This window comes from Macrobrachium rosenbergii, chromosome 5 (assembly GCF_040412425.1).
Source record: "Macrobrachium rosenbergii isolate ZJJX-2024 chromosome 5, ASM4041242v1, whole genome shotgun sequence".
Taxonomy (NCBI): domain Eukaryota; kingdom Metazoa; phylum Arthropoda; class Malacostraca; order Decapoda; family Palaemonidae; genus Macrobrachium; species Macrobrachium rosenbergii.
This window is the reverse complement of record NC_089745.1, coordinates 3,388,418-3,402,992: the sequence shown is the minus strand read 5'-3', so window position 1 is coordinate 3,402,992 and position 14,575 is coordinate 3,388,418. Positions and strand designations below refer to the sequence as shown.

The 14,575-nt window shown below is 37.9% G+C and overlaps 3 protein-coding genes across 4 annotated transcripts in view; 2 read left to right on the top strand and 1 right to left on the bottom strand.

Annotated features, from left to right (window-relative positions):
• Positions 1-6,622, top strand: part of LOC136838442 (xanthine dehydrogenase/oxidase-like) — a 33,677-nt gene extending 27,055 nt beyond the window's left edge. Inside the window, 9 exon segments of the mRNA XM_067103370.1 lie at positions 308-345; positions 347-434; positions 519-646; positions 1,339-1,456; positions 3,422-3,596; positions 4,376-4,455; positions 5,283-5,385; positions 5,388-5,449; positions 6,437-6,622. Of these exon segments, the coding sequence (XP_066959471.1) occupies positions 308-345; positions 347-434; positions 519-646; positions 1,339-1,456; positions 3,422-3,596; positions 4,376-4,455; positions 5,283-5,385; positions 5,388-5,449; positions 6,437-6,487 (843 nt within the window). The 3' untranslated portion in view covers positions 6,488-6,622.
• Positions 1-14,575, bottom strand: part of LOC136838440 (N-acetylated-alpha-linked acidic dipeptidase 2-like) — a 215,948-nt gene that overhangs the window by 74,235 nt on the left and 127,138 nt on the right. The window lies entirely within an intron of this gene.
• The window catches only part of LOC136839025 (uncharacterized), a 20,986-nt gene continuing 17,962 nt past the window's right edge, over positions 11,552-14,575 (top strand). The window contains exon 1 of the mRNA XM_067104695.1: positions 11,552-11,883. Coding sequence (XP_066960796.1) covers positions 11,682-11,883 — 202 coding nt within the window. The 5' untranslated portion in view covers positions 11,552-11,681. The remainder of the gene's footprint in view (positions 11,884-14,575) is intronic.

Sequence of the window (14,575 nt, the reverse complement as noted above, 5' to 3'; positions counted from 1 at the left end):
CAATGAGAGTCACCTGAGCCTTGCTCACTACAACAAAAATGAGGGTAAATGCCACAGAGGAATTGCAGGTGTTCAACAACTATCACGTTATCGGTTGGTCGATATAGGTTAGGTTAGGTTAGGTTGGTTAGGTTAGGTTAGATTAGGTTACTACTTAGATAGGATCAATTTTTCCCTACAGGAGAAAATGTCCTTGCATGCAAGTGCCGAGTTGCTTTTAAATAAATGTTAGCAAGGGACAGGGAATCTTTGTTTCTGTTTCCCTCACATCTAACTTTGGCTTAAAGTACCCTGTGTTTCCTTACAGGTAGCTTCAAGAGTTCTAAAAATAGCTGCGGACAAAATCCATTGCCGAAACGGGTATAGACAAGGTGCCAAACACTGTGGCCACTGCGGCATCAACAGGAACCGATTTGAACGGAATGGCGGTCAAGGTAAGGACTCCTGATAATATCTGGATGCAACATCCGCAGTTTTAGACTGTCTGTCACTAATTGGCTTTGATATTCTGTGCGCAGGACGCCTGTGAGAAAATTATGGGCCGACTGGAACCTTTCGTGGCACAAAACCCCAAGGGTTCCTGGGAGGACTGGGTGAAAACAGCTTACAATGAACGAACTTCGCTCTCTGCAACAGGGTTCCACAAGTGAGTGAGAAGAGCCTCTGTTTTATCATTTATTTGTCAAAATTCAATAAGGAGAGTTTCTGTTATCTGTTGGTCCAAATTAGAAACAAAAAGAACAAGTGAAACAATGCGCCAAAGTTTCCTCGGCGCAATCGAGTTTTCAGTACAGCCGCTACAGCGTATAATCAAGGCCACTGAAAACTAGATCTATCTTTCGGTGGTCTCGGTATAAGGCAGTGCGAGCCGCGAGCCACGAAACTTTAACCACGGTCTGGTGGTGGCCTATCTTATATCGCTGCCAGAAGCACGATTATGGCTAACTTTAACCTTGAATAAAATAAAAACTACTGAGGCTAGAGGTCTGCAATTTGGTATGTTTGATGATTAGAGGGTGGATGATCAACATACTAATTTGCAGCCCTCTAGCCTCAGTAGTTTTTAAGATCTGAGGGCGGACAGAAAAAACTGGTTATATATATTATGAATCATTACAGGGTACCAAGTATTGCACAAGATCATTACAGTTCTTCTTCTCCAGAATGTTCTTTACACATATTTTCAATAATTTTTGCTTTCAGGTTCTCAGATAATCACCTGGTGCTATTTTTAAGCTTGTCATTTTGTCTTCAACAAAATTACTCTGAAATCTTAGATGTCCAACAGAAACCTTCCAATTTTACTTTAAAAACATTAAAAAATGATCTCCTTTACAGGACTCCTGATGTGTCAACTTTTGACTTTGAGGCGGGGGAAGGCTGGCCTTACGACTATCACGTGTACGGGGCAGCTGTGTCTGAAGTGGAAATTGACTGCCTCACAGGAAATCACTCAGTAAGCTTTAGTGTTGAATTTCATTCACTGTTCTGGATGTCGGGAGCATATTTGATCAGGGATTGTCCTGTTTCATTATACGATGATGCAACTTTTGAAATCTTTAGTGCTGTACTGAAGAGTTAAGCACAGACTCTTCCAACTTTTGAAATCTTTAGTGCTGTACTGAAGAGTTACGTACAGCACCTTCCAACTTTTGACATCTTTAGTACTGTACTGAAAAGTTAAGCACAGACTCTTCCAACTTTCGAAATCTTCAGCAGTGTAATGAAGAGTTAGGTACAGACTCTTCCAACTTTTGAAATCTGTAGTAATGTACTGAAAAGTTAAGCACAGACTCTTTCAACTCTTGAAATCTTCAGTGCTGTACTGAAGAGTTAAGTACAGCATCTTCCAACTTCTGAAATCTTTACTACTGTGCTGAAGAGTTAAGTACAGACTCTTCCAACTTATGAAATCTTTACTACTGCACTGAAAAGTTAAGTACAGACTCTTCCAACATTTGATATCTGTAGTACTGTACTGAAGAACTAAGTACAGACTCTTCCAACTTTTGAAACCTTTAGTACTGTACTGAAGAGTTAAGTACAGATTCTTCCAACTTTTGAAATCTTCAGTGCTGTACTGAAGAGTTAAGTACAGACTCTTCCAACTTTTGAAATCTTTACTACTGTACTGAAGAGTTAAGTACAGACACTCCCAACTTTTGAAATCTTTAGTACTGTACTGAAGAGTTCCGTACAGACTCTCTCAACTTTTGAAACCTTTAGTACTCTGAAAAGTTAAGTACAGCATCTTCCAACTTTTGAAATCTTTAGTGATGTACTGAAAAGTTAAGTACAGACTTCCAACTTTTGAAATCTTTAGTACAGTACTGAAGAGTTAAGTACAGCTCTTTCAACTTTTGTAATCTTTAGTACCGTACTAAAAAGTTAAGTACAGACTTTGCCATCACCTCTGTGCTGTAGTTTGAGTGACTGGAATCTGCATACAACCCATTAGTTGACCTGTGGTATGATGCAGATGACACGACTGCATCATGAAAAGCCCATTTCTTCTCATTCCCTAACATCTGGCATCCAAACTACACATTTTCTCACTGACTGATAAGCCAAGGCCAGGCAAGATGGGAATCCCAATGCCTCATCTTACTCAGCCCAGCAGAAATTTGGAGGTGAAGGGTAAGGAAACGGAGAGAGGGGGAACTAAATCTGAAGGGAGCCATGCCACACCCTTTTGTAAAGATGAAAAATTATAAGAGGGGGAAAAGAAGGTTTTCAAAACTAGTAATCTCAGTATTGCTGATTGGCTATGTTGAGACTCTGTTGGCTTCAAAACAAAGAAATCAGGAAAATGCTGTAAGGTAATTCTATGATCTAGAGCCATGAGTTGGGAAGAAAAGGTAGGGGAAGGAATTTTAATTTTTATTGGAGATTTGCTTTCTGTTTAAATCTGTCACAAATGGATGTTAAGTATTAAAAAAAAATCCAAACAGACATGGCTTAGATAAATAGAACTTTGGTAGCTGTAATGATGAAAAGGCCTATGATATAAAAACAAAACACTGAATTATTTAGTAGGATATGTGGCAATTTGATATGTAATCTCACCAAGACAAATCTGAACATTCAAAGCACGCATTGTAAAGAGATTACATTGCATTTTCATCAAGCAGATTTGAAGAGCTGGAAGAGAAATTGACAAAGAACTGGAAGGAACGGTGTTTTGGAAGTCCTGAAACCAATTAGGTTTCTGGATCATTACCCAAAATAACTCTCTTGATCAGATCTAGATCAGGTTTGATAGGTACGGTATACACATAAGCAGCACTTCGAGGTTTTCTCCAAGTGACAGCAGAGAGCTTGAAGCCAGTAAATAAAACATACAGACTTGAAAGCTTTCTAGGTCATGCTACGTAACCTGTTAAACTTATAGACTAGTAATGTCCTTTATTCATTATTACAGGTCCTACAAACAGACATTGTGATGGACATCGGGGAGTCCTTGAATCCTGCAATTGACATCGGGCAGATTGAAGGAGCCTTTGTGCAAGGCTTAGGCTACGTAACCTTGGAAGAACTCTGCTATTCCCCTGAGGGCGTGATGCTTACCAGAGGACCTTCCACTTACAAAATACCAGGTATTCTTCTCTTTTGACTTTGGAATATTTAAATACTTAATCATCGTTTCAATACTGCAATCAAAGTTTAAATATCACGAACTGCCCTACACTTTTTCGGGTTTGTTTTCCAGAAGGAAATGTCACCGCCAGTGTACCTTGAGCAATGTTATGTAGAGCAGGCAATACTAATGTCGTTTCTCAGAATCCCATCAACCCCTGCAGTACGCCTTGTTTACCTTCCTCTTGATTCAGCTTTCACCTTCATTTTGTGAGCCTAACTTTCGGGGGGGCAGTCCTGTGAGCGTCTGTAGTCGTTACTCTGGTCTAATGAAACTATTTACTAGCCTTACGGAAACAGCTCCTGAATAACTAACGGATCTTTCCTAGACAGTGACCCCAAAGGGTTTTCGGGGGTCGCTATCTAGGACTAATATTTCTTGGGGGTCGTTATCTTCATGATATTTACAGTCTTTTGCTTATGTTTTTACGGTACCCACGCCGCAGAGGTGGGTACATGCCGGGTTAAAATCCGTGGGGGTGTCACTGTCTAGGAAAGACCCCTAACTACCTACCTAACGACTGGCCTAAACCAACTGTGCTGTTGACAAATATCTCCCAAAGGCCTTTTGATTTAACGAAAAATTCAACGTAATGTTTTAAAAGCAACGTGACGACAAAAACGCAGTGCTTTTCAGAGGCTGAAAGAGAGTCAGAATTTAAATTAAAAGCTAGGACCAAATGCTGCTCTTTATTATTATATTATTATTATAACAAATCCATACTCAACTTCACCACAGGTTTCCATGACATTCCAAGAAAGCTCAACGTTTCACTGCTAAGGGGATCGCCCAACCCAAGGGCAGTGTATTCTTCGAAAGTAAGTTTTATACTGACCCTTGTTATTTACCAAAATTTATTTCGCCTCTTCAGACAGACTTCTGATTTCTCTTTGAAGAAATAATGAACTTTGAGAACTTGAAATGTATGCGAACTGTTGTTCTTATGAATAAAATTCCATTTTATTAATATTTCACTGAAATTTTAATGCCATTATTTTTTCTTATGGTAGAAACCACTATCATGGCTTATTGCACTAGCGGATCGGGGGTGGGGGGTGGACCTCGGCACGTGGCCCACATGAAAAATAATGACAAAATAATAACATTGAAGATTTAGATAATAATAACATAAATGGGAAATATAAAAATGGGAAAAAATTAAAAATCTACTATGGAAATACTATATATATCTACAGTATATCTATATCTATATATATATGTGTGTGTGTATGTATAATATGAAAATTGGTGCCACCCCCATGAAATTTTTCTGGATCCGCTAGTGGCTTAACGAACTGTTTTATCTTAAAGTTAACTATACCTTAGTTTTACCAGACCACTGAGCTGATTAACAGCTCTCCTAGGGCTGGCCCGAAGGATTAGACTTATTTTACGTGGCTAAGAGCCAGTTGGTTACTTAGCAACGGGACCTACAGCTTATTGTGAAATCCGAACCACATTAAAGCGAGAAATGAATTTCTATCACCAGAAATAAATTCCTCTAACTCTTCATCAGCCGGCCGGGGGAACTGAACTCCGGCCCATCGAGTGACAGTCCGCAGCTCTACCGGCTCACCCAACGAAGAGCTTTTTAACTCGTATACTGACCTTACAATTCCGTCAAATTAATTCCATTCCTCAACAGGGCGTCGGAGAACCGCCTCTGATTCTGGCAGCTTCCGTATTCTACGCCATAAAGGACGCCGTAACATCTGCAAGAGGAGACGCCGGTCTTGATGGCGTTTTCCGCTGGACTCTCCGGCTACGGCCGAACGCATCCGAATGGCCTGTCCGGACTTCATAACGAGCAAGGTAGGAGATTAGGAGATTTGTCGAGAGCATTTCGTGTTGAATTAGTGTTCTTTATCAAGTAGGTTTTTTATAAAGAAAACGTCGCAAATTGGATGTTGAGTTTCTCTATACAGAGCTGGGCAGAAGCTGGTTAGATGTTGTAGTTAAACAAAATATATTTTGTGCTGTTAAAATATGACTTATCGTATTATACCGAAGTCCATAAGCTTAGTAGTCAGGACGCTTAGGCTGTTTCCTTCTCACAGAAAGCCAGTGCGTTTTCTTAACGTTCTGATATATATATATATATATATATATATATATATATATATATATATATATATATATATATATATATATATATATATATATATATATATAAGTTAAGCTACCGAAAAGATTAAGAACTCAGGACTACAGTGATGCCTTTACCCACACGGCCAACAAGTTGTTGGCCGTGTGTAAAGGCGTCACTGTAGTCCTGAGTTCTTGTCTTTGTTGGTTCGGAGCCACGGGACGACGAACTTATTATCAACTAAAGAAATTCCCCTTTGGTAACATATATGAAAATATGTTATTTCCGAGGTAGAACAAACTGGATATTAAAGGACGTTTGTAGCTTAATGCTTGTATATGACTTACGGTGATGTGATAAAAAAAAATATATATATATATATATATATATATATATATATATATATATATATATATATATATATATATATATATATATATATATATATATATATATATATATATATATATATATATATATATATATATAACTGGGTCACGACATATGGAATGTGATGAATGTATAAATAAGCGCAATATCCATAAAGGGAAAAGTGAAACACGGAGTGGTTGCCAGGCCATCCGACTTACTGTCCTTTCACTTAGCAGACTGATAAGCAAAGGACAGAAAGTCGAAAGGCCTAGCAACCAGTGTTTCACTTTTCCCTTCGTGGCTACTGCCTCTATATATATATATTTTTTTCTTTTTTTCAGATCAAATCACCAGAGCCTGGAAGCTTCAAACCGTGGTGTGTGAAGATTTAAAATACTGGAGAATTAGGCAAAATTTTTAATTCTACCGCTGGCATCAGTTGATGTGGAATAATATTCACCCATTTTATCTATAAAAGTGAAACGGCAATAGTATAAAAGAAGGCTTTGCCATTTGAAGCTGTACCTTTGCAAGAGCTTTCTTCAAGCACGGGGAAAAAATATGCTGGAAAAAACTTAGTTCTTAGAGAGAGCGTTCTATAAGATATCTACTGAACTTCAAGAATGGTAATTCACGAAGTATACTTGAATAATGTATACGAGTGTAACAAAACAAAATGTATACTTGAATAATGTACACAAGAATCATGAAACAAAATTTATACTTCAATAATGTATCAAGAATAATGATACATACTGCACTTGATTAATGTTAACATGAATAATAATACATAATAATGTATACTTGAATAATGTATATAAGAATGATGATGCATACTGTACACTTGATTAATGTAAACAAGAATAATAATACATATGTATGCTTGAATAAGGTATATATACAAGAATAATGATACATAATGTATATTTGAATAATGTATCTTCTATAATAATAAAATCCGAGAGGATCTGATCTTGTTTGTCCTCTCCTGGGTGACAGTAGGGAAGATATGACACGGCCACCCACCCCCTGCAAACCGGGTTGTCCGCCCCGGGTGGGGGTGGGGTAGACAGGGAAACGGGAGGGTAGAGGAGACATCCACCTTCCTCCTGCAAACCTGTTTGTCTGCCCCGGGTGGGGCGGCGGTGGGGGTAGGTAGGTGATCGGGAGGGTAGGGGAGACATCCATCCTCCTCCTGCAAACCTGTTTGTCCGTCCCGGGTGGTGGCGGGGTAGGTAGGGGATTGGGAGGGTAGGGGACTATTACTACTATTATTATTATTATTATTATTATTATTATTATTATTATTATTATTATTATTTCAGTAGATGAAAGCTATTCACATGGAACAAGCACACAAAAGGGTCCATTGACTTGAAATTCTTTAAGCTTCCAAAGAATGTTCGTTTCAACCTCCCACCACAGCAGACCCCACACTGCAGCGGTAACTGATCATGATACAGAGCCAATGATTTTCCATCGCCCTTGGGGAGACGCAACCCGCGACATCTGAGTGGCATTCCACGACACTAACCACTATACCAGCGGAACATTATGCCAAAAAAAAACATAAATTACATATGTACGCATAATAGTTGTAGTATTATATAATCAACTGTCATAGCGCAATCGCCTTGACTGATTGATTTATCTGTTTGGGTCATCTGCCGCCGTCCAGACGACTCTAGTCACCGTCGACGCTGGAAGTAGCTACGTCTTTTGGCTAAAAACATTTCGGACAAAAACCTCTTCCATGGAACAGTCCAAATGAATTCTTGTAAATATATACAGACTCTTGTATATATATATATGTATATATATATATATATATATATATATATATATATATATATATATATATATATATATATACATATATACATATATATATATATATATATATATATATATATATATATATATATATATATATATATATATATATATTACCATATAGAGAAGGTCAAAAATAAATAAAAAATAAAATGTAAAAATACCAAGAGTGGGCAAATGTAAATATGCCCATTAACTGAAAAAAAACACGTAAAATTACAGATATCTCAGTGGCAAAAAAAAGAAAAAAAAATGTTCGTATGAATATCATCAAACATACTTAAAGTAACTAAAAGAGAAAGAACATTAAAGAGTAACGAAAATTAGAAAGAGAGAGAGAGAGAGAGAGAGAGAGAGAGAGAGAGAGAGAGTCAGAGAGAGAGTTGAGGGTGGTTAGGATCGAGAAAAATATTTAAAGCAATGCCTACAGTGCAGCGTCCCTTCCATGGCCCCTAGCTGCAACCCCTTTCGTTCCTTTTACTGTGCCTCCTTTCATATTCTCCTTCGTCCATCTTATTTTCCTTAACCCTCTCCTAACAATTGATTGATAGTGCAACTGCTTTGAGGTTTTCCTCCTGTCACGCCTTTCAAACTTTTTACTGTCAATTTCCGTTTCAGCGCTGAGTGATCTCATAGGCCCCAGTGCTTGGTCTTTGGCCTAAGTTCTACATTCAATTTAATCAGACGGACAAAAGGAATATGATATTGATGGATGCAAGGGGGAGTAGGGATGCTGGCTATTAATCTAGAAAATTTCTTTGCTTTGGGAAGGGATTGTACCATAAGCCGTGAAGATCACTGGTATAAATGCTATAATAGATACCAAGTAATTATTACTTTCCTATCTTTCACATAATATACGGGACAAATTACAAGAAAGATCTTATATATGTCTGTTGATATGAAAATAATGCATAATTATATTCTACACTAAAATTTACTATGTATACACACGCACACACAAACACATATATATATATATATATATATATATATATATATATATATATATATATATATATATATATATATATATATATATATATATATATATATATATATATATATATATATATATATATATATATATATATATATATATATATATATATATATATATATATAATAATATATGTATATATACACACAATATCTACATATTTTATATATATATATATAATATATATGTGTGTTTGTGTGTGTGTGTGTGTGTAATTTCTCAAAAGTTTTCAAGTTACGTTCAACACAATGGCGTTTAGCAGAGGATAAATCCTTTAAAACATATTTCATAATCCTACAGATAATGAACATACTTTACAATCCTACAGGTAATGAACATACTCTATAATCCTACAGATAATAAACATACTTTATAATCCTACAGATATAAATCATAATGAAACCGGAAGGCAAACGAAAGTAAATCTTAGGATGAACTTAAAAAAAAAAATCGATAAAAAAAAAACAAAGAAAACAAAAACGAGATACCGACTAGTTTACAGTCAAACGATTCATCAGCGTGACAGACAAGAAACACAAGCACGCACACACACACATGCGCGCGCGCAAGCGAAGACCTCCCCCCACCCTACAGACGAATCAAACATATAAATCAGTATACCGGACGAAGCTAATAAATAAATGCATCGAAGGAAGTTGTAAATCAAACGGCAGACGATCACCACAATCTCCTTATCAAGGTTAATGCTGCAACGGATGGCGATGAACTGCAAATGGAGGAAACTGCAATGTTCAGCGCGGAAAAGGGAACAAGTAAGGAAATAGCAGTAAAATCTTTTTCCGCCGAGCAAGTAAGGAAATGGCAGTTGATTCTTGAAAGTCCCAGTACTGCTATTTTAAATTAATTTCAATGATTTAGGAATATTTGGCTATTAGGTCAATCAAGACCCAGGGGGCTTTTAGCCATTCGGCTGTTAGGGCGAAAAGAGGGAGCTGGAGTGGCTGGACAGCAAGATCGAAGAAAGGCGTTCTGCGCTGAAGCGGAAATTGACAGCAAAAGGTCTGAAAGGCGTGACAGGAGGAAAACCTCGCGGTTGCACTATGAATCAATTGTTAGGAGAGGGTGCAAAGTAAACTGGAAGAAAGAGAATATGAAAAGAGGAACAGTAAAAGGAACGAAAGAGGTTGCAGCTATAGAAAGGCACGCTGCAAAGAACCTTAAATGATGCTAACGGCGCTACCCCCCTACGGGGTTCAGTCATTACGTAACTACTTAGTCGATTATGAAACCCTGTACAGAAAGCTTGCATAACTTCGTAATACCTTCATTAAGGTGCCGGCTTTGTCTGTCCGTCCGCCCCCAGAGTTTAAAAACCAATGAGGCTAAAGGGCTGCAAATTGGTATGTTGATCATCAACCCTCCAGTCATCAAGCATACCAAATTGCGGCCCTCTAGCCTCAGCAGTTTTTATTTTATTTAAGGTTAAAGTTAGCCATAATCGTGCATCTGGCAACCATATAGGACTGGCCACCACCGGCCCGCGGTTAAAGTTTCATGGGCCGCGTCTCATACAGCATTATACCGAGACCACCGAAAGATAGATCTATTTTCGGTGGCCTTGATTACACGGTGTACAGAAATCTCGATCGCGCCGAAGAAACTTCGGCGGATTTATTACCTGTTAAATCTAACACCGAGAATCGCGTGATCTTTAAAAAAATCTGTATTGTCCTACATTCCCAAAGTCTTGATAGATCTGAGATGTTTGGTTTTCAATCGCCCCAGAAAAAAACGAAGTACATGAAAGAGATACAAGTAAAAAGTAGGAAATGTGTCTTAGAAGAAATGCGCTCAAAGAAGAACATGTCTCCTCATCAAGAAATTCTGCAAACAGCAGAGTTAACAGACAGGATTAGAACGATTCACTGAGAAAGACATGAACAGATGAGAGGATACAAATCACTGTTCATGGACTGAAAAGGACTGAGTAGAACACAACTAGAGCCAGATATACTGTATATAGCGCAGGTAAATAAAAGATAGAGATGATTTAGAGAAGAATAGACTAACTCTGAGATGTTTGCCAATGCTGCAGTGAACTATTTTTTTGCAACAAAATAGCTAAGAAACATACTGAACCAACAGAGGTCCCCAAAAAACTTCTGCAGACAAGATCCATACACACACACACACACACACACACACACACACACACACACACACATATATATATATATATATATATATATATATATATATATATATATATATATATATATATATATATATATATATATATATATGTGAATGTCTTTACTGTAGTACAACAAGATAAAAGGGTCCAAAAACACTATTTGAACATTGCAACCATGTATTTCGAGCACGTTCATACAGTGTTTTATGGGTCTTTTATTCATCATATGTATGTATGTATATAATATATATATATATGTATATGTATGTATATATACATACACAAGCAAACTCGAATCAAGAGCGAGCTACTCCCATACAAGTAAAAAAAAAAAGTAAACGGGACGAGATTCTCCCCTTGTGCCCTCGGCGAAGCGCCGCGGACGTTTATCAGCGTCAGTACATGTCAAAGTTGGCAAGTACAAAGCCATCAAAACAGCCCCAACAACGCCTTAGCTACTTGAAGCAGCAGCAGCAGCAGCGAACAGCATTTGCAGCAGCTGACCCTCGTTATAAATATCGCCCGCGGGAGGAGGATACGCCAGTCATAACCAAAGGGGCCTCAAGGAAGCTTGTACACAGATCCCTTCCTTGAGGATATGGTTGGTGTTGGTGCTTCTACTACTACTCCTCCCGCCGTGGCGTTCCTGTGGGCGGGTTTGTTGGGCCTGTCCTTATTGACAGGAGGGAACTGCCTGATGGAGGAGATTGAGGAAAGCAAGTCCAGGTCGATGATTGACATCGAGAGGATATTGCAGATCGTGGACAACAACAACAAGAAAATGACGGCGCACTTTCACGGTGAGTATCGCCTGAGATTCAGCCTCGTTCAACTTTGCTGATTGGTTGATTTATGGCTACTAAAGCTGGCGTCACAACGCCTAGGTTATTGACGCCGTTTATGTTTGCTAGAAATGTTTCTTTGTTTTGTTTTCTTCCGCTATCTAGATTTACTAATAATTCTTCTAGATACTGATGAGATGAAGGCCTCAACCGACTGAGAAATAATAAATAAATGTGTATATATATACTGGAATATTTGTCAAAGCCAAAAACAGACTTTCGAACACCTGTGTTCCTCCCCCGTGTTTACTGTGAGAATATTTCAGAGTAAACACTGAGGATAAGGTGTTCGAAAGCCTTTGTTTTTAACTTTTACAAGCAGTACAGTTTATCGATAAAATTGTGGAGTCCCAGTATCCAGCAATTTAATCGCAACATTGTAAATTTCTTACAAAAGCATCAAACTAGTTACAGACAGGGAAAGCAATTCTACCAGGTGATAAAATATTAAACCCGATTCAATACCAACCCAATCATATTGGCTGGAACTTGTTACGACCATGATAAACACCTATTAATAATCTGCTTCCTCTTTCCACTATCCAAAGTAGTAACATATCTTATCTGAAAAGTAATTCACATATATATATTGTGGAATTAAACCGATCAACTCCGAAAATTAACTTTGCCAGGTATCACGAAAGTTAAATCTTTTATAAACAACTAGATAAGTTAAGTATACCTTAGTTTAACCAGACCACTGAGCTGAGTAACAGCTCTCCTAGGGCTGGCCCGAAGGATTAGATTTATTGTACGTGGCTAAGAACCAACTGGTTACCTAGCAACGGGACCTACAGCTTATTGTGGAATCCGACCCACATTATAACGAGAAATGAATTTCTATCACCAGAAATAAATTTCTCTAATTCTTCATTAGCCGGTCGGAGAAATCGAACGCGGTCCCAGGAGAGTGCTAGCCGAGAACGATACCAACCCGTCCAATGAGGCACTAAACAACTAGCTACACTATTAAGTGATAAGATCGTTCTCAGGGGGGAAAAAAGAAATGTACTGCCGTCAATACTTATCTAGAACTATGACGCAATGCCAGGTAAAGATAAAGATATTGAACAAGAAAAGGACATAAATCTACAACAGAAAGAAAAAAGAGCAAGTATAATTGAGGTATCATAAATGAAAAGAGATTACACTTTCACCTGGGGACAGGATTAGCAACCCACATGAGATATGATATTAGATAAGACGCCGAAACACGAATGCAGGAGGTGGTTAAGATGGGATATAAATAGGAATAAGCAATGACACATTATTGGAAATGATGTGTAATGATGGGGTTAAGATAAGACTCAAGTATATTGAGATGATAGCTGATGAGGTAAGCTAACCTACAGAACTGATTTTGCAAACAGAAGGATGATTACGAATCAGGACGAAAATAATACAAATGAATAAATATTAATATCAGTGAATATCTGAAATGCAGACTGAAGAAATGAGGTGAACCGGACTGCAACAAAGTGCTGGTATATGCAGTTCTTATATAAATGAACAGAGAACAGCAAGAACCCAAAGAATACACACACACACACACACACACACACATATATATATATATATGCACATATATGAGAAAGGAAGAAGCCCAGAACACCTGACGTGTATGAACAAGACACAAAAGAAACATTATAAAGACATGATAAAAGCATATTTGAGATACTACTCCGTTACAATGGAATACTCTGATACGCGATGCAGAAACAGACAAATTTAACTTAAAATCTTAAACAACTCTATAATTCAACAAGACAACACTCTCTCCGAGACGCAGGTCAATATAATGGGGTTCCATTTAACCCCTCAATAGGAAACATTACCTCGAATATACAACGAGATATTAATATGAGACTGCTGTACGGAGAAAGGCCACCAACGACACAGATAAATGAGAACGAGGTTTCAGTTCTGGAAATGAACCAGTCAACATGATTTCCCGTTCTTGAGATGCTGACAGATACAAATGATTACATGTGCACTTATGAAACTACACAAAAACCGGACACATTATTCTTCAAATATTAATACATAGTGTCAAGATACCTGTCTTTCCCGGTGTTGGACACGTACGAAAAGCACAATGGCACAAGTGAAATTTATCGTACATGTTTGCACACAAAGGAGATTCAAAGAATTACTGATGCACATCTAAAAATGAGCTACGAATCAGTGTGATATGAACGAAGCAATGGATGAAGATTGGGATTTTATGAAGAAGATAAATGGATACTGAGTACGAAATGGATACATGAATGGAACGAAAAGGAATAAAATGGCATTTATACGTGAATGAAACGCGGCAGAAACAAGTACAAAATACGCCGAAGTTTCTTCGGCGCAATCGAGTTTTCTGTACATCGTATAATCATGGCCACCGAAATAGATCTATCTGTCGGTGGTCTTGGTATAATGCTGTATGAATCGCGGCCAATGAAACTTGAACCACGGCCCTGTGGTGGCCTGTCCTATATCGTTGCCAGAAGCACGATTTTGACTAACTTTAACCTCAAATAAGATAAAAACTACTGAGGCTAGAGGGCTGCAATTTGGTATGTTTGATGATTGGAGGGTGGATGATCAACATACCAATTTGCAGCCCTCTAGCCTCAGTAGTTTTTAAGAGCTGAGGGCGGAC